The 19754-nt window shown below is 31.5% G+C and overlaps 1 protein-coding gene and 1 long non-coding RNA gene across 2 annotated transcripts; one reads left to right on the forward strand and one right to left on the reverse strand.

The window, feature by feature from the left end:
• Nucleotides 1–4112: 4112 nt before the first annotated feature.
• LOC146907459 (expansin-A6-like) lies at nucleotides 4113–7842 on the reverse strand. Its single transcript, XM_085723085.1, has 3 exons — nucleotides 7611–7842; nucleotides 6663–6981; nucleotides 4113–4895 (listed from the first exon to the last, which is right to left on the reverse strand). Exons 1-3 carry the CDS (start codon nucleotides 7756–7758, stop codon nucleotides 4586–4588), a joined length of 777 nt encoding a protein of 258 aa, XP_085579211.1. The 5' UTR covers nucleotides 7759–7842; the 3' UTR covers nucleotides 4113–4585.
• Nucleotides 7843–13759: 5917 nt separating this feature from the next.
• LOC146907460 (uncharacterized) lies at nucleotides 13760–16666 on the forward strand. The gene is made up of 4 exons (XR_015017663.1): nucleotides 13760–14038; nucleotides 14147–14237; nucleotides 14332–16214; nucleotides 16325–16666. It is a non-coding gene; the product is annotated as an uncharacterized LOC146907460 (long non-coding RNA).
• The last annotated feature ends 3088 nt before the right edge of the window (nucleotides 16667–19754 follow it).

The following is a 19754-nucleotide window of genomic DNA, read 5'->3' on the forward strand; positions in this document are numbered from 1 at the left end:
CTTGCTATAGCCTAGCTTGTTATATGCATGTACATTTTGCTCTCTTTATTCCCTTGCATAGGTGCTATAAATATCTTTGTCTCCTTGAGATGATTTCTTAACATACTCAATCAATTATGGAAAGGGATAACAAAACCAATTTGGGTGTGTAACCATTTTGCAATTGAATATAAGTAGATGACCTGTAATATATTAATTGAATATAAGTAGATGACCTATAATATATTGGTAACAATTTATAAGCTATAAGTGTTAATTAAGTTTTTCACCCCTTTTGAAAAATATAAGTGTTTATGTTCCAATATTTTTAAAATATGTTGTTGGGAGTCTTTATATCTTTTGAAATATATTGTTTGTGATCCTTGTAGTTAACATCAAATGGGAGACTAAAACCGAATTTTAAAGGTTACAAATGGTATATTTTAAAAGTTTAAATAATGTGTTGGGGGTGCAGGTTTAAATCATCCAATTCTTCACACTTAGCGTGTGTTTGCATGACGTCACATCAAACGAAATCACAGCAGATTCTCACGATAACTCTATAGGTAAGAATTCAAGCTTCTCATTTTTCACGTTTAAAAAAGCTACAAACGTGAGTTTGACACTTCCACCGCCAAACCAAACAGATGCTTAATATGTGGAATTATCACAACTAAACTATTTGATTTACAAACAAAATAAAAACAAATATTAAATTAAAGAACAAATAGTTTTACTTAAGAAACAAAATAGGTATCTAATTAAAATGATACATATATAACCAAATGCATGAAAAATCGAAATTAGGGTAACATAGCTTCCCATAGACTCTTTGTTCTTGCTTTTTAACTGAAAAATCGCGTGGCAACACCATAGATCATTTTTGTGGAAAATCGCGTGGCAACACCATAGATCATTTTTGTGGAAAAAAGAAAATGACCACACATGAAAATGATAGTTTCGCTCATATTTTTAACGCAAACTTTTTCTTTTCTTTTTTCTTTATTAAAAAAGTGAAATCAAAGAATATAAATTGAATGAGAAAAAAAAGAAAGAAAAAAAAAACCTTACTTCACGTTGATTAGCTGATGATGAGTTCTATCATATCCTCCAAAAACTTACTCAACTTCCACTACCGATGGGGGAATCTCTTTGATGGATGATATATAAGTATCAAAGATTTACTCGACTTCCATTATTGACGTGGGAATCTCTTTGATGAATGATATATAAGTATTAGGTAGGCCTTTTTTGAGTTTGTGGGAGTGGTGTAGCTCAACTCATTTGTTGAGGAGTTTAAGGTCCAATCGGAGAAAAAAAAAAACTAATATATTAACATTTGTCATTAAAAAATAACCATTTTTTAGTTTAGACCCGCCCTGGTCTTGGTGAACCTTCTAAACCAACTAAACTAAACCTTCTTTTATAAAAATAAATAAACCAAAAAAACTTGAACCCTTTGTCCTTTTATCCTAAGAATTTTAATTCGGGATTTTCAGAGTTAATTTTATTAAGATGATGAATGAAGATTTTTGTTAATAAAAATTATAATTTGCTGATTTGGACAATGTTACTTCAGCATTAAAAATGTTACAGATAATGATACTAAGGTAAAAGAGAGTTGAAGAATTGTTGCTAGAGCAATGATAGGTAGACACCCTTAATGTGTATACCCTTTTGTATCACCCTGGAAAATTTAAGTTAACCAAATATATGGTATGTGTGATCACATTTTTTTAGTTGCGTGACCACTATTTATTTGGTTAACTAAGTGAAAAAATAGTAGTCACACGCATTTTAGTTGCGTGACCACATTTTTAAACTTCTAAATGCTGGAAAAGTAGTGGTCACGCAACTGAAAAAATGTGGTCACACAGACCATATATTTGGTTAACTGAAATTTTTCAGAGTGATACAAAGGGGTGTACACAATAAGGGTGTCTACCAATCTTTACTCTTCTTGTTATTCACATACTTCTAACAAATAATGATAATTTTTTTGCACTTTTTAAGGTACAAATTGGTCCCTTAAATGTTAAAAGTGTGAATTTCATCCCTTAACAATTAATAGTGCAATTTTAACAAAGTTACAAGTTGGTTTCTTTCGTTAAAATGCATATAAACAATGTTGGTTTATGCTAGTGTGAAAAATTCAATCCGTCATGGAAAAGATCGTCGTTGGTCAACATTTTTCCATATTTTAGGTTAGAGTTTTCCCAAATAAAAAATCCTCATCTTTGTGAAATTTCTATCGATTATGTAATTACTAATTAGAATGCCTAGTCAAGAACATGTGCACAATGTGAAGGATCAAACCCACTTACCTCTATGAGCCATTTATTTCCTCTTTCTCTGTTCTTTGTTTTGGTTTTCTCTTCTTTCTTTCAATCCTATTCTTTTTTAAATGTTCACATTCCCACTTTACACTTCTGGTTCACTCATGATAGAAACACACATTTGTAAATATGGTGAGTTGCAGAGTGTGATGGAGTAGACCCAACTTGTATTAATGTTGTCAAAGTTAAGTGTATGTTTGATTCTACATTTAGAGAAATTGATTTTGAGTGGATTGAGTTTGGTATAAATTGAGTTGAAGATTAAAAAAAAAAAAAAGGGGTATATGTTTGGATACATCCTTATAAAAGTGAATTGAAAAATAAATTGAAGTGTAAAATCAATTTTAAAATTAGAAACTATAATTTCTTTTTTGGGTTGCCGTAATATTGGTATGAAGTTTCCATCGTTGTTTAACAGTGACTAATCTCTGTCGGAAAATTTATGGGGTACACAAGATGGGTTCTCCCCTCTCAACAATTTTTTTTTTCATACGCAAGAGCCAGAAATCGAACCCCTAACCATATCTTTAACGAGCTCAAGTTCCTTACCACTTGGACCAATTTATTGTGGGTAGAAGCTATAACTTATAGCTTCAAATAAAATAAATTTTTGGAGGCAAAATCAATTCGATTTCAGAGAAACCAAACCTATCAAAAAACATTTATACATCTCTAGAATCAATTTTGGCTACTTCAAAAATGGAATCAAAGATAAGCTAAGTGAGTTAATTGACACTTTTAAAATTTAAAAGATCAATTTATTGTTGAGTTGAAAAGTCACACACTAATGTGAAAGTATGAGTGAATAATTATGTAAACTTTTTTTTTTTGAAAGAATAATTATGTAAACTTTATTGAATTGATAAGTTTTAAAAATGCATGACGAAATATACATCATCCTCTGGACCTATACAAGGTCGTTTCTACGAATCTGGAGGCTCGGCTAAGTGAAAAGAGGCCCGTAATAAAATAAAAATGTATTTTTTTTAAAAGAACAATGTTCTATTTAAATTTTTAAAAGATAAATACAATGTATCGTATATATACGGTACAACGAAATGTGAAAATCACTACCGTATAATTTTTTTTTTAGTGAGGTAATACTATTGGGCTATAAATTTTATTTTGAGGCTCATACCTTGGGGAGGCCCAACTCCATTGAGCGGTTTGCACTTCCCAAGGTCCGGCCCTGGACCTATATAATCCTTTGGGATGCATAATCCTCTAGATCTATATAGTTTGAATTATTCACCCAATATTTACAACTTAAAAACAAGTTAAGAGCTAAAGAGGTAGCCTTTAAATTTGAAAGTCTTATGTAAAGACCCCAAGCATTGTGAAAACATCATAAGCCACTGATTTTAGGTTTATATCACTCAATTTCCTTAAAGTGTAATTTGTTGTCGAGAAGCAAAATCCTTAGAGTGTAACTGTATAACTAAAAATAGTATATTCTTAAGGACGTTTAGATAACTGTCAATATTCTAATCCTTTCAACTGACATCAACCCAAATCTACTAAAGTAAACTCAATATTTTATACAACTTACTATACTAAAACAAATTATATTTTTCAAAATTTGATCATTATCTAATTCTGTAAATCAGTGACCAGTTTAATTTCTCCATTGTTCAAATCATTAAATCCCAAAACCATATGGATCCATACTTTAGTTGATTTTTAAAGCAATGTTTATTATTTAATTAAAAAGAAAGCTTACCAACTAAGTCAAAATTAACAAGCAACAAACGGTAAAAGAAAATCTCAACTAACAATTATAACAAAAAAAAGGAGCAATTATAACAACTTAAATATTTTATATCATTATTTATAAGGTACCAAACTTTATAGTTGATAATAATAAAACTAGAGCTGCGGGTTACATGTTCATTATCCTTGCAACCTCTTCAACCCTATACACACTTTTGAGTAAAAAAAAACATAAAGAAATGGGTTTCAATGCTGGGTAATAAATATACCAGCATCACCCATCACATTACACTTTATAACATTTAATACAAACACCCCCCTCCCATTCATCTTACATTTCATATATTAAACTAATAATATAAAATATCACTTTTACCTTTACTTTTCCTAAAACTACCCAACTTTAACTTTCTTTTTGAAACCCTACTACTACTACTATACCCACTTCAAAATTTTCCCGGGAAAATAAAGGAAAATTTGAAGGAGGGAAACTTAAACAAACAAGTCAAAAATAGGACAATAGAAAATATTGGTTTTTCTTTAAATTTGTTTCCTTCTTTTTAGACTCGGAAATTCTTTCCGGTGAAGGTTTGTCCAAATTGCCAATGAGGCGGTGCAATGTTCATCGATGTTGATGTACGACGGTCACTGCCGGTAACCCTAAAAGAGAGGGCCTGGCCAACAAAGACTGCATTGGATTGCCAGTTTTGGCCCCAGTTACGACTCATTGGCATCCATGCGGTGTTGGTTCCTTTAACACTCACGCGCACGATATCCCCTGCACCCGCGACGTTGGTGACTAGAACCAAGTTAAAGTAACGGAAACCATTGATTGTGAATCTTATGCCTCCTGCTTTTCTGCATGGTACCCTGCAATTCAATCAAATAAAACTATGTCAAAACATTTTATCAATAAATAATGATATGACATGTGCCATACTGTCCAACTAATGTATAATATGCAATAAAATTATTTACTAAAAGATTGAGTATTTTAGTTTGCATGGATACTGTTAAATGTAACTATCAAATTTAAAATTAAACAAATTAGTCATGATTCAAGTAGTTGAACTGAATTATTCTAGGAATTTGAAGTGAGTAAGGTACTCCCTCCGTCCCGTTTTAAATGACCTAGTTTTAAAAAGTGCACTATTCATATAACATGTTTTGACCTCATTTTTCTATTAATACATAAATACAAAATATAGCATATAAGATCTTGTTGGATTCGTCACGATGAATATTTTCAAAATATTAAATTTTCATAATTTTTTTTAATAAATTATTAAAGATATTTAAGTTCAAAATTGTGCATTGGCATACGTGACATGGTCAACTAGGTCACTTAATATGGGACGGAGGGAGTACATGTAATTTTTATTTGTTGTTACAAAGCCCCAAAAAATTGAACCTTTTTTCTAAGGATGTGTGACCTAACATAGGTATGGAACTGTTAAAGATGTTTTTTCTGACTTTAAATCCATATTTTCCGGAATTATGTATTTTTCTATAAGATAGATAATTACTAGGATACCCTCAAAGTAGTACTACTAAAGTGAAATAAAGTGTTAGAATGACCATAATACCCCAAAAGAACTAGGTTTGTTGCTATATTTAGGTTATTTTTGTCATTTGGCACTGACCACCGAAACAGTAAAGCATATGTACCAAAACACCGAAAGAACACAAAAGTGATAAAGAACAAAGGTGATAAATGAAATTAAATGAATTTGGTAAAATATTAATTTCACAAATAAGAATCAAATTAAAATACACTTTCACCAAATTAGTTTTTTTTTTTATCTATACACGAAATATGCATCTAATTGCAATATTAGTAACCTTAATGGTTCTCATAAAAAGTTTACTAACACAAAATATTTATTACTCAACATGGCTAGAAGGAAAAAATGTCTCTTGGTTCCTATTAATGTGTGTGAAATTGACAAAACAGTTGAATGGGACTATGATAAAACAGCTGAGGAGATTCTAACACAATTTCTTGTTTGTTTCCTAAGAAAACAAACAATATTGGAAAGAAAACTTTGGCAAAAAAAAGCAAACTTTTTTTCACATTTTCTGTGTTTTGTACTATCTGTGGGGGCGGTTCCTTAACTATGCAAGCTCATAATTTCAGAAATTTCCAAAAAGAAAATTACTAATTTATTACAAGTCATTTATTAATAAATGAAAAAACTAGTAGTGTATTTAATAGTCTATTTAATAACCTTTAATGTATAAATATGTCAAAGTTTATTTTTTTATGACATATTTATAAGAGAAAACAAATACATATTTCATCATTTTATAAGAGAAAACAAATACATATTTCATCATTTTAAAATGCATTGTTCAACTTACAAATGCCGAAATTATTAAACCAGATATATGTGACGTCTCGGGTTCTCAAACCCTAGACTAACTTTATGTGCGTGAATTCATGTGATGTTTACCACTTTGTCTACGGACACGACAATTATATTAAAGGAATCATTTAAAGAAAGAACAAAATTCTCTTCCAATCTTAATTTTTTTCCCTTATTTTCTGCACTACAAAACAATGAAAAAGTTTTGAACTTCAAAGCAACCCAACAAAGCAAAACCAAAGACAAAAGAAGGGTTTCTGATCAAACTCACCGGCGGTAAGCGACGGGGACGATTCCGGCACGATACTGAGCGATCTTGAGGAACATAGGCATAGCAAGATCAAAGTGAGGTCTAGGTGGGTTGCACCAGCCACCATTGTCACTAGGTTGAGCAAAATTTGGAGGACAAAAGTTTGTTGCAGTGATTAAGATTGATGGGTTTCCAGGGTTACACCAACGTGGATCTTGATCACACTTGAGTTCAAAGCATGCTCCACAACTTAAGCCATTGTTGAATAGTGCTGTGCTTAGTGCTGCTGTGTTTACTCCATAGCCTTGGCTGTATAGGTTGCCATATCCACAAGCACCGCCTGAAAATAACCAAAATAATATAATAATTAGCATAAAGTTCATTGCTCTGATACAGACATAGACACCAGACACGATATGAGTAAAAGTTTCAAAAAACATAAATTAACTAAATGTTTATGTGTGTCAGTGTCGTGTCAGATACCACCGGACACGCTTTTAATCAAAAGTGTAGTAGAAGTAATTTAGAAATCTTGATTAAAAAATAATAAAGTTGAGTTTTGTGTTTTTTAATGAAATAAATGGAGTTATGTGCAATTAATCAAAAGTGTATATGAATGGAAAAATTTGAAGGAAAGATTGTAACTTTATGTTAAGGAAATGGGTTTTGAGTATAAGGGTAGCATAAAAATGAAAACTTGGGTTAGTACTAGAAATGGGTTTGGAGAATGGATATGAAATTATGAAACAGAACAACATTTTAGTGAGAAAATGTAAAAGAAAATAGGAACTTAGCAAAATATGCTTCAAAAACTGTTGCATGTGAGTAGATTTTGTGTGAAATTAATAATGCAAAATGGTGTTTGGAGTGATGAATAAGAAGGTGGAGGTGATTTGAGGAAAAGGAGTAGTAGAAAACAGAGGAAAACAGGGGAAAACAGAGGAAAAACAGAGTTAAAGGTTGTTATACCCATTGTTCCAGAGGCATCACTACCACCATAGAAAGTAGCATGAGCACTTGTCCAAGGGCCACCAGTATAAACACCAGGGATTCTAGCAGTTGTTGCAGCAAAAAGTGTGGCTAATGTTGCAATGGTGAGGAGAAGAATTCCAGCCATTGCAAGAGAGAGAAAGGGTTGGTTAGAGAGAGAGAGAGGGGAGGGATGTGTGAGTGAGTAGGTTGTGTTGTTTGATTTGGGGATGAGTGGAAAGTGTGAAGGGGAGGGGGTACTTATGGAGGGAGGCTAAGGAGTGGTGGAATTAGGTTATGGACCTGCAGGTGCAGTAGTTTTTTTTTTTTTTTTTTGAAGTTGTTGCTTACCATCTAATTAATGGGCCTTCTATTCACCAAACACAAAAAAAAAAAAAAAAAAAAGGCCTACTTTGCTTTTCTCTTTTACATGTGATCCTATAGTCTTTTTTGATTTATGGTGAATGTGATTTTATTGTTGGAAATTGGAATTGGAATTTTGATTAAGTTTTTAAAAAGAAAATAGATTAGTAGAAGGATACATTTACGTCCTGGGAGTGTAGTTCAATTGATAATTAACAGAGATATTATGTGTAAGAGCTGGGGTTCGAACCCCAGATTTACAACCCATTGCGATTCTTTCTAGTTCGAGAAATTAATGAGATGGTGCGAGTTTCTTCTAACTTAATCAAGGTATTGAATTCGAATTCAGTTTTGGTCATGCAACAATTGCGCGTTGAGGATACCTGATTTTCACCCAAACAAAATAATTAGGTAAAAAAATTGTGTTTAAAATTGTGCATTCAACATTTTTAAATCTTAGAATTTTTCATTTCCAATAAATTGGAGGATAATTTAGGAAATGGATTTATTTCTTTTATAAGGATTGTGTAGATTTTTATTATGCATATAGAGTAGTAAGCTAAATACCACTCAAAATACACACAAAAGTGAGATTTTGGTTTCGAATCTAAAGCACCATAGATACTCGGTCTAACAATTTTGATATTTTTCAATTCAACTAGAAATTACGCATAAGTACTGTTTAAATGAAATACAATCAACTATTTTTTTTAATGCATAATTTGATTAATTTTCACTTATAATTCATTTGGGAGGGAGTACGCATATTAATGAAAAAAAAGTATTTTTACTACAATTTGTGATGAATATACATGTAGTTTATTTATGGAGGAAATTTTAACTTTAAAATCAAGTCACTATCTATGCAAACATAATATGTTTGAACTCGCTTATTATAAAGTATTTTTTATAAAATGATTTTGAAGTTTTTTGAAATTACATTTGCTGAGTACGCCGGATAAAGATCAACTATTCCTACTTTAAATTGTTTTTTTCCTTATAAATTGGCTATCATCCGCGCGCAACTTGTGGAGACTAATTTTTCGAACTTTGTAGGACTTAAATAGGCGGCAATTATTATTATTATTATTATTTTGGAAGTTTCTAATTATTTTGGGAGTTTCTAATTATTATTATTTTTAAGTTTCTTATTTTACTCATTTTAGAAGCATTTTTTGAAATAATTTAATTGGTTAGTTTTTTTGTTTTGTTTTACCTTTTCTTACAAGAAATGTTTTGGGGGCCATCTATCTATCCATTATTAATAGAAACATGAACTGATGTGCATGTGCATCACACATGCTTCTTCCTGATGTTATACTGTTTAAGGTCAGAATGAGCAATGCAAGTTGAAGATCAATTTAGGGAGAAGTAATGGCAAAAAGCACATGATGCATTGCATCATTTAAAGACATAAGCAACAAAAAAAAAAAATTATATGAGAGAATAAGCAGGTCCCGCTCTTGATTTCACGCTATTACCATGATTCGTGTTATCCACAATACAAGCAAAGTTTAGTTTTATTTAGCATGGGAAATGATTAAAAGCACGACACATTTTTTCGTGCATATCCCACGATTGATTTTGCATTTGACAAGTCAACTATATTAAATTCTAAAATCATTTGGTCCCCTTTAAAAAGAAAAAAAAAAATTGTTTCAGTAAATCGTGAAGTCAAAAACACCATAACAAAGGGCTTATTGTTACCAAAGCTCTAAAATTGTCTTATGGTAGAAAACAAAGCTCTGTTATCAACGAAAAACACAACCATCAAACACCTTTTCTTCCTCAAATGCGACTCCACTGTACAGTCACCTACATCGTACCCCCGTAGATAGTCGCCAGTTTCTCCGGTTTTACCCCATCCTCTGATGTCGGTGGAAGAGATGTCGCAGTAGCAAATTGTAGTCGTGCGGCGACAATGAAGACAAAGACGACGGAACTGGCATTGGCGAGACATGAATGAGCGGGCAACAACGACGAGACGAGACTATAAATCCTTGAAACTAGCCAATCATTTTTTTTTAAAGGAAAATTTATCCCAGAAATAATGATTCATGAAGAAAGCAATCCCAACAATCCGAGAAAGAGAGAGGAGGATAAAAATGTGAGTGAGAGATAGACACAGAGAGGCTGTTGTATCAAAATTTATATTATTTTATTTATTGAAAATCCATAAAGTTACCATGAGTAATGAAAAATTGCCTTGTCGTGCATGTCGTGTGGCTAAACGGTCGTGTGATATAGCATTACTCATTTAGCATAGAAGTTATTTAACATCCAATTTGTGGGCCTCTTATTTGAGCAATATCAATTACTTCAAAATGTTTATTTTGATCATAACGAAGTGAATGTCACGATGTTTATACTTTGGCATCATAAATAAATGGTAAAATAATTCTCGTGAGTTTAACTCAGTTGGTAGAGATATTACGTATTATATATATGGGTAGAGATCGAGGTTCGAACGTCAGACATCACACTTCTCCACATTCAAAGTGTGTAAGTTCTAGCCACTAGACTACTTGACCAAAAAAGAATGGTAAAATACATATTTTGATCATTTAAATTTGACAAAAATATCGGGTTTGTCTTTAAGTTTTTTAAGTTTCAAATAGATTTTTTTAAGTTTTTCTAAGTTTCAAATAAGTCATTTAAGTTTTTTTAAGTTTTAAATAGATCCTTTAAGTTGTTATTTAATGCACATATTTGAAGTTTTTTAAGTTTTTATGATTCAAATAGGTCCTTAAAAGGGTAATAAAAACATATTTGAAGTTTAAAAAATTTAAAGGACTAATCCGGTATTTTTGTCAAACTTAAAGGACCAAAATAGATATTTTGCCTAAATTCTCAATTAGGAAGTTATTCATTAAAAAATTAAATAATTTAGTGTACAAATACATGAGTTTTCATAAATTTAAGGTACTTTTGCCCTTGTAACTTGAGCGAATTTCAGTTTACCTTTATCATATCATCGATTTTATACGGTCAAAATTCATGAATGTCCAAAATTGAAGAATCTCAAAATTACAGGATTGAAATCTAAATAATTTTTTTTACATAAAATAAACCAAAAACCGTTAATATTACATAAGGTAAACACTCCTTAAAAAAAATTACATAAGGTAAACATATATTAATCTAATCAAAATGCATCACTACAAATAAATGGGTCTCGTCTCTCAAGCGTGAACAAATTATTCACTTCACTTTTAGTCATCTTGCTACTTGCTAGCAACATACTTACCCAATTTGTTCATACATGAACACGTTTTGTCTTGGATTAATAACAAGTATGGTTGAAATTGTTGAGTACTATTTTTTGTACAAGAGGAATTGTTGTTAGTTAGGAAGTATTATATATGACTTTGATCATTTTGCTCATATTCAATCTATTACACATGATGTTTTAACTAGTTAAGTGACTCTTAACCGATTAAGCAACTGAGTTTAATTGATTAAATGATTCTAACCAATTACATAAAACGCTTTAATTTTTTCGGTTACAAATGCTTTAATGATCATTCAGGTGACCCTTTATTGGCAAAAGTTTTTCAAAATGAAACGAAATATTATGCCGAAAATAAATAGAAAAACTTTAACGACCTCCTTTGAGATCCACCTTGGATCAGACTGTATGTCTACCAACCAAATAATTGGATTCAAGTGATTAATAAACTTTATCAAATCATGAATCGAATATGAGAATTCGAGTTCGATTTTTGGATAGAACAATTCTTGATCAGACTATACTTATCTCAGGAACTTTGAATTACTAAGGTCTCATTCCCTAAAAACTGGAGGGTTAATAACAAAAAAGATTACATGTCTACCATATTATTATTTTAAGCAAATGGGGTGCATTTCGATTTGCAACACCCTAAATAGATTTATTAAACATAAACAATACAAAAGATTAGGGGGACATAAGGCCCGACGAGCCAATGAACCAAAAAACAAGCAACCCGAATGCGTGACAAAATACAACCATAAGGTAAATAGAAAAAATTAAAGTAGATTACAGTCCAAATTCAGAGTCAGACACTCACAGACCACTATACAATTCAGCGCATCCGCGTACGGGCATGAAACCAAATTGCAAAAAGAATGTAATGTGAAAAATGTCGAGCACCGAAATCTGGGATTAGATAACGACAAATAAACTTGCCTGTAAACACAGTAGCATTTCACGCATCGACAACTCGCTGAGACGACTTCGACAACAACATGTGGCCACGAAACAACCTAAAACACTCTAGATCACGAAGCCTCGCCCTTTCGAGCAACATAGAAATAGAAACTGTGTTCAATGGGCTAACCAAAACTAACTCAAGCGAACATATAAACCCAAATCCAACAAGACCCAGAATTGAGAGAGCAGGTCTTCAAGAAGAACAGATTGACGGTGGCCCACAAAGTGTTCCGACGATTGGGAACACCTCATATGGGGCTTGTGAACCAAACCAGGTCGAGGATCAGAGACGAATAAACAAACAAACAGAAGTAGTGGAAACAGAGAATAACAAGGGAAAGGAACAACTATGACGGCACTGACGGTTTGTTGAACATCCCACTGGCGAAACAATCACAACGGGCAAGAGGGTGATGCGGGAAGAACATGTCTTTCATATTATGAGTATGATAATAATCTAATAAGGATATATGTTTAAACTATTTAATTTGATAAATATTGTCCTTATTTACACAATCAAATAACTAATATTTTTTGAAAATATTATGGCATAAAATTTTGGATATGGATCATTTTCTTCACTATTCTCTCATTCTCTCCCCTAACTCTTTATATCTCTCTTAAACTCGCTCTCTCTTCATTAAAAACAATTCATGAGAGAGAGAGAGAGAGAGAGAGAGAGAGAGAGAGAGAGAGAGAGAGAGAGTTAGGTTTAGAGAAAGGTCAAGCGTTAGGGGAGAAAATAAGAGAATATTGAAGAGAGGATTCAATTAATAAAATTTTGCAACTTCAGAAACCTACAATTATAACTTTCATACTCAATTTGGAAGAGAAAGGTCTAGTAATAACTCTTAGAAATCATGGTTGGGCTTATCACAAGCATACAAAATCGGCTTGTGAGGTAAGTATTGCCTCCACTTATAAACACATGTTTAGACCATCTTTTATCGGATGTAGGAATCTTCAACACACACCCTCACGATCAGCACTATTGGGCTTGGTTCGTGGACAAAAATGGTGGGTGGCCCGATAGCAAAAACATGATAGTAGATGGCCTAATGGATCTTAACGGAGACTCTGATACCATCTTAGAAATCATGGTTGAGTCTAACACAGTCGCACAAAACCGATATGTGAAGAAATGATTGACTCCACTTATAAACACATGTTCAATCCATCTTTTATCCAATGTTGAACTCTTTAACAATAACAATCTATCTTTTATCTGATGTGGGACTCTTAAACAATAACCATATTGGAGGACAAACTTGTAAAAGTGAACAAACGGTCACTTGGACATAATCTTTTGTTTTTTGTTGTTTACAAGTGGGAAAGAAGAAAATAAAAAACAAAGAAAGAATTATGCTAACGCTTGACAAAAGAGACGCATATCGCATCAGCAAGCAATAAAGAAGACATAACTAGAGGGGCTTTGTCGAAAACCACCAAACTCTCAGAACTCCTTGCGCCCGCCCAACTTAGCCAACCAATTACCATCAAAGTTTTCTTCCCATACTATATCTATATTTTTATATCTTACTGTATATCATACTTACTTTAAAAGCTAATTAGGTCAAGCAATTGCTTAACCCTAATTGCTTTTGCATTTTCCCTCCCAAGCTCTAATCATTGGGGTGTGGTGCAAGCTAAGTGCGGCTCATTAAATGCTTTTGCAAGAATTCAAATTAATATTATACATATAGTGACCTTTGGATTCCTAACCACTTCACTAAATGAATCTAACCGTGGTTAATATTCCCATGACTCTAACCCATTGCATCTGGCTCTATATATATTGAAGGTAAACACATGCAAGTGTCATACATGGCTGTACAAGACACAGGGCACTTTCTCTCTTACTTTTGTTTAACTGGTATGTAACTATCTGTTTATTTTTTTTTATAAAATTATCATTTTTTTTAGAAAGCAATCCCTATCACTTAATATGTTTTCAACTATCTGACTCTTAATATTTTTACAGCTCCTTTGAATCCAAATCCAACCACTGATGTGGAAAAGATTGTGAATGAGCTTAGGCTACAATACAGGACCATCTGCTGCGAGTTCCATGTGTATACAAATACCTACTTGATTTTCTGCCATGCATTTTTTTACGATATGTTTACAATGAAAAGTGCTGATTTTCTTTATGTTTGATTTAAACAGGGTGCTGTGATGGTGCCCAAAATGTTCATGACAAACTTTGGTGATCAGATTGGGTCTTACGTGACTTTCGTGGACACCAGCTTTAACTAATTTGAGATAATCTATCATCGGCATCCTTTTATATATCTGTTTGAATAATCTATCACAAATAAATAAACAACATGCATGTTGTGACTAGATGCAAGTTAACTGGACATTTCCTTAATATTAACACAAACAGAAAAGATGACTACTGAGTAGTATCTCATGCGCATTAAAATAGCTAATAACAGCTCAGCAGTTTAACTTTGTAACAGACCAAACATGTTATCAATGCTGTATAAAACAAATTTAATTCGGTGATGTTGATTTTGTAACTATAATATTTACAAATTTAATATGATATGTTGTAAGTATAATCAGCTGATCATCAGCTTAAAAACATCAGCTTACAAATTTACAAATTTAATTCGGAGTACTATTTAATCAAATTTATCATAAAAGTAACTATAGTCACCGTATTAGGTACTTTAATATATGGCTTAATTATGTTTTTCGTCCCTGCAAATAGGGCTCGCTTAAAAATTCGTCCCTGCAATCGCTAATCCTTTTTTTTTGCCCCTGCAAAGTTTAATCAGTTAAAAATTCGTCCTTTGACCAAGTTAATGACTGCCACGTCATCAAATTACCAAAAATGGAATGGGAAATGACGAAAATACCCCTGGCTTATTTTTTTTTTTTTTGTTTCCTTCAAAAAAAAAAACAGTTTTTTCCCGAATTTTTCCCGAAAATTTTTCAGTTTTAATTTTAACATTTTTTTTCCGTAATTTTTTTTTGACTTTTAATTATTTTTTTAATTTAAAAAAGAATTATCAAAATTTTGGAAAAAAATTTTTTTTGAAGGAAAAAAAAAATAAGCCAGGGGTATTTTCGTCATTTCCCATGCCATTTTTGGTAATTTGATGATGTGGCAGTCATTAACTTGGTCAAAGGACGAATTTTTAACTGATTAAACTTTGCAGGGGCAAAAAAAAAGGATTAGCGATTTCAGGGACGAATTTTTAAGCGAGCCCTATTTGCAGGGACGAAAAACATATTTAAGCCTTAATATATTTAAAGTGATGTTGCCATTGATGTTTTGATTTTTTTTTTTTGGTCAAAGATGTTTTGATATATTAGTACTTTATATTAAGTACCAGAGGATTGTACATGTTTGAAAAATTATTAACTAGGGCTGCGCCAATCTATACATGCAGCTATAAGGAATGCCGTTAGTAGGTTGAATAAATTATGACTTGGCTGCGCATTGATCATGCATGCGTTTTGCACATAAAAATAGGCCAATGCTTTGGTTAACCAATGTAGCAGTTAATGCATAACTTCACATTCCAATTGTTGTATTGGATATGTAAATCATAGGTACTAGACAGTAATAAATGCCAGGTGCCCTCACATGTTGTATCATATTTGGATAGGCGTGAAAATAGCCCTTGAGATGTGTTTACAGTTTAGTTTTAACTGCACTACAATTAATGTGCTCACTCAGCATGCTTAACACTCATTGGAGGTGAATGTCCACTACATGTTTAGTGGCAGAGTCTTATATATTTATGACAGCCTTTCATGTATTCAAAATCAGCTAACTTTGAAGTAAAACTTAACATCTTAACTTGATGTTGCTATATAAATAGTTGTGATAGAAAAATTTTAAAACACACCCACAAACTTAGCTTTATATTTTACATAACAATGGCTGAACGTTACACCAAAATTTCCGATATCTTAGGTGGGAAAAAAGGATCTCAATCAAGCTCATTGTCCGTGTTCCTCATCTCTGGTGCATAACTGACAAGGACCATCCAACTGAGATCATATTCATGAACATGCTTTTGGTCGATGAAAAGGTGTGCTATGTGTATCCCTTTATTTTTCACACAGATTGACCTTTACTTCGTATAAAAATGTTAATAAATGTAGACTAAACTTATTTTTTTTTTGTATGTCCATTTTGTAGGGTGGAAAAGTACATGTTGTTAGTTAGGAAATATTTAGTGTCCATCATCAAAGGAATGGTTGAAGAGGGTTCAACCTAATGATTGGTTTTAACGATGGATCTTACGGGTTGATAACTCACAAGTATAAAATAACCATGATGCAAAACTCTTAAGTTTACTAAGGTTAACACATCTAAAAATACCAAAGAATGCATTTGATTTCATGGCTTTCAAAGATGTGTTGAATTCTACACAAGAGGAGAAAATAATTGGTATAATATTTAAGTTAGTTTTTACAGCACATAAGTTTATTTATAGTGTATTTAGCTGGTATGACCCGTGCGGAGCACGGGTCGATGGTCTAGTAAAAGGAATAATGAATTTGGGCTGAATTTTTTACTATCTCAATTATATCGTTAAATAAATTTTTCTATAATAATGTTTATTGTTGGTGTCATTAAAAAAAAGATAAAAATATATATTATATTTGTTATATTGTTGGTGTCATTAAAATAGATAAACATGGTTTGTTGGGATTGTTATAATTTAAAAGTCACAAACACCTATATTTATATTTATAATCAAATAAAAAATTTATAAAAAAAACTGTTCATAGTTTATAAATATTAGCACAATGAAACGAACAGAAAGATGGACATGTGAGTGTCAATCTTTCCGCTAGTTATAAATAAAGGAGATACAAAGATTTAGGATGAATTTTTTCTTTCTAAATTTACCCTTTATACAAAACAATTTTATTTACAAATTAATAATTCTTTATTTCATTGAATTATAAAAACTTTTAAATATTTATAAACAATTTTGTTGTAACATTTTCTTCTACTTTGAAAATTTCGCTTAATTTTTTTTCCAATATATTCTTCATTACCAATCAAATAATTTAATTGTAAACCAGCAAACCCCACTCTCTCTTCTCCTTATTAAACGATAACGGCCAACATTTTTTTTTCTTTTTGATATGCTGATTTATGGTCAACTTTGACACAAAATTACCAATCTGAATTGTTTTTCTTTCTTTTCAATATTTTTTCGTTTGTTTTTGTGATTTCGTCATCTTTGTATGACTTTGTTTGTTTTGATTTCCCATATTTTTACGATGTGTTTTTTATTTTCCATCTTAAGGCGGTATTTATTTGATTTAGGTAGAAATTAGGTTTAAGTAAGTGCAGATTCAACAATGACTTTGACATCGTCAACGTTGTAAATCCGAAGACATAAATATTTCAGAGACTTAAATATAGTCATATTTGTTGGCATATGTGCTTTGCCGTTTATGCTATTAACGTGGATGATGTGAGTTTGTTTGCAAATTCATTCTTTTTTTTAGGAACTTTGAATTTGTATTGTATCGATGCACTTTATTAATTTGAATGAATGAATATCCTCTCTCATATATATAATATATATAGTGTGGCAATAGTGGTATATACTTGCAATTTAAAAAAAGGACGTACGTAAGAAATATAAGGGCATGAAATTGCATGCAATTTCTTAGTACTATCTAACCTAATAAGTAATGAGAGAAAAGAAAACCAGTTTATATTTGTAAAATCTGAAGAGTCATGGATGTAATGTAAGAAAAAGGAAGAAGGGTCATGAAATGAAAGGCAATTACAATTCAAAATGCATGGATATTATAGTAGAAAAAACAAACTAAATCAATGTTGAAAAAAGAATCATAACAATCATAAAGAACACAGGAAGATCAAAATGGTGTATACTCCGTACGTCATAACTCCACACAGCACACCCATGTGCATTCCCAAATCCCAGTTCCTTGTTTTCATTACTTTCCCATTGGTACATGCAAATAAAATTGGGGACATAAAATAAGCAAAAATAATAAAGTCAAAATTAACAACACGTTTTTTCATATAATATTTAGATTTTTTTTTTTCTTTCTAGACAACTAGTATAATACTTTAGATAAAAAAGTGTGGGAATTAACTTTAGCAATAATTCTCATAAAACACCTTTTACAACTTCTTAGATAATTAAATCAATAATGATAATGTACTACTATATACATATAAATATTACCCAAAAAAAAAAAACAGATAGAAGTATTATTTTTAACACACTCGATCTCATTCAAACACAAGTATTTTTGCACTTTTTTTTTTTATCGATTCCCTTCTTTGTTTTCTTTTATAAGTTGAATCCTTTATCTTTTATGTGACATTAACATTCTATAATATATGATCGCTAGAGTAGTTTGAAATTCCATTTGTTGAGTAATATAGTTCCTTTTTCACTCTAATCATTTGATCAAAAGGAGAATCATTATTGTGTGTTTGCTAACATATTATATGATTTTTTTTCATTTTTTTATGAAGAATAAAGAAATTATTATTAGTTGAAGTGACCCTAGTGAGAAATTGACACAGTTACAACCATCTTAAAAAGGATTTAAATTGTGTCCCTTGAAGTTGCAATGTCAAACTCTTTCAATTGAGTTAACAATTCATAAACCAGCATATCATCTAATTAAAGTTGCAATGTCAAACTCTTTCAATTAAGTTAACAATTCATAAACGAGCATATCATCTAATTAGTTGAACAAATAACAAATTAACTGAACAAACTACGAATCGACATACGACTAACTAGCTAAGAACCCAATTTGCACGACTACAACATATTCAAAACACATGCTATAAGTTAATTTATATCCAACTCGACTTTTGATTGTTGAAAAAAAAATAATAACAAATGCGATGTACATATTTGGAACTACGTTAGCTTTCCATTTCTCGCGTCCCAATATACTTCTGTCGTGAGTTTTGTGAAGCTAAACATTGGAGCTTTAGACTTAATGTGCGTTTATTCCTTTTTCACGCTAAAACAAACAGCTACTAAGTCAATTTATTGCCAACTCGCCACTCAAGTTAAGAGAAAAATTAAGGATGGCTTAAAAGAAACCAACTCATAAAAATGGCAAGACCATTGAAATCACGATTTTAATTATGTCTTACAATTTTACACTTGTTTTTACTTAATTTTTTTTTTTTGTGGTCGGGGTTCGAACACCATACCTTGCATATATTATGCATTGTCCATACCAACTGAGTTATGCTCAGGAGGACGACTTGTTTCTACTTATATGTACATATCATGAATTAACACTTTTCTCCCGATAATTAGAATTTTATTGTACTATCTATGCAAAAATCTAGTTGTAGGATGAGTTACAAGCGCCTTACAAATCAAAACCACGCCTAAAAACACCTTATAACTTTATTGTAGTAATAAGACACAAATGTAAAATTGATGGTCAATTGATTTTAGTGATATAAGAATATTTAAGACCCGATTAATACTAAGAACGGTGTCTTTCCAACACATTTCTACTTGATGAAACTTATATGAGTCTTATCATTTTATGAGAAAGTCATTTTTAGAAGTTGGAACACGCATTCTCTCAAAAAA

Source organism: Medicago sativa, chromosome 7 (assembly GCF_051527215.1).
Source record: "Medicago sativa cultivar Bolivia chromosome 7, Bolivia_mono, whole genome shotgun sequence".
Classification (NCBI taxonomy): domain Eukaryota; kingdom Viridiplantae; phylum Streptophyta; class Magnoliopsida; order Fabales; family Fabaceae; genus Medicago; species Medicago sativa.

Excerpts from the sequence above, each read along its gene's own strand:
- LOC146907459 (XM_085723085.1), bottom strand. The coding sequence starts at position 7,758 with ATGGCTGGAATTCTTCTCCTCACCATTGCAACATTAGCCACACTTTTT. Across the intron at positions 6,982-7,610 it reads TGATGCCTCTGGAACAATGG|GCGGTGCTTGTGGATATGGC; the intron begins GTATAACAACCT and ends GGTTATTTTCAG. Across the intron at positions 4,896-6,662 it reads GTCCCCGTCGCTTACCGCCG|GGTACCATGCAGAAAAGCAG; the intron begins GTGAGTTTGATC and ends ATTGAATTGCAG.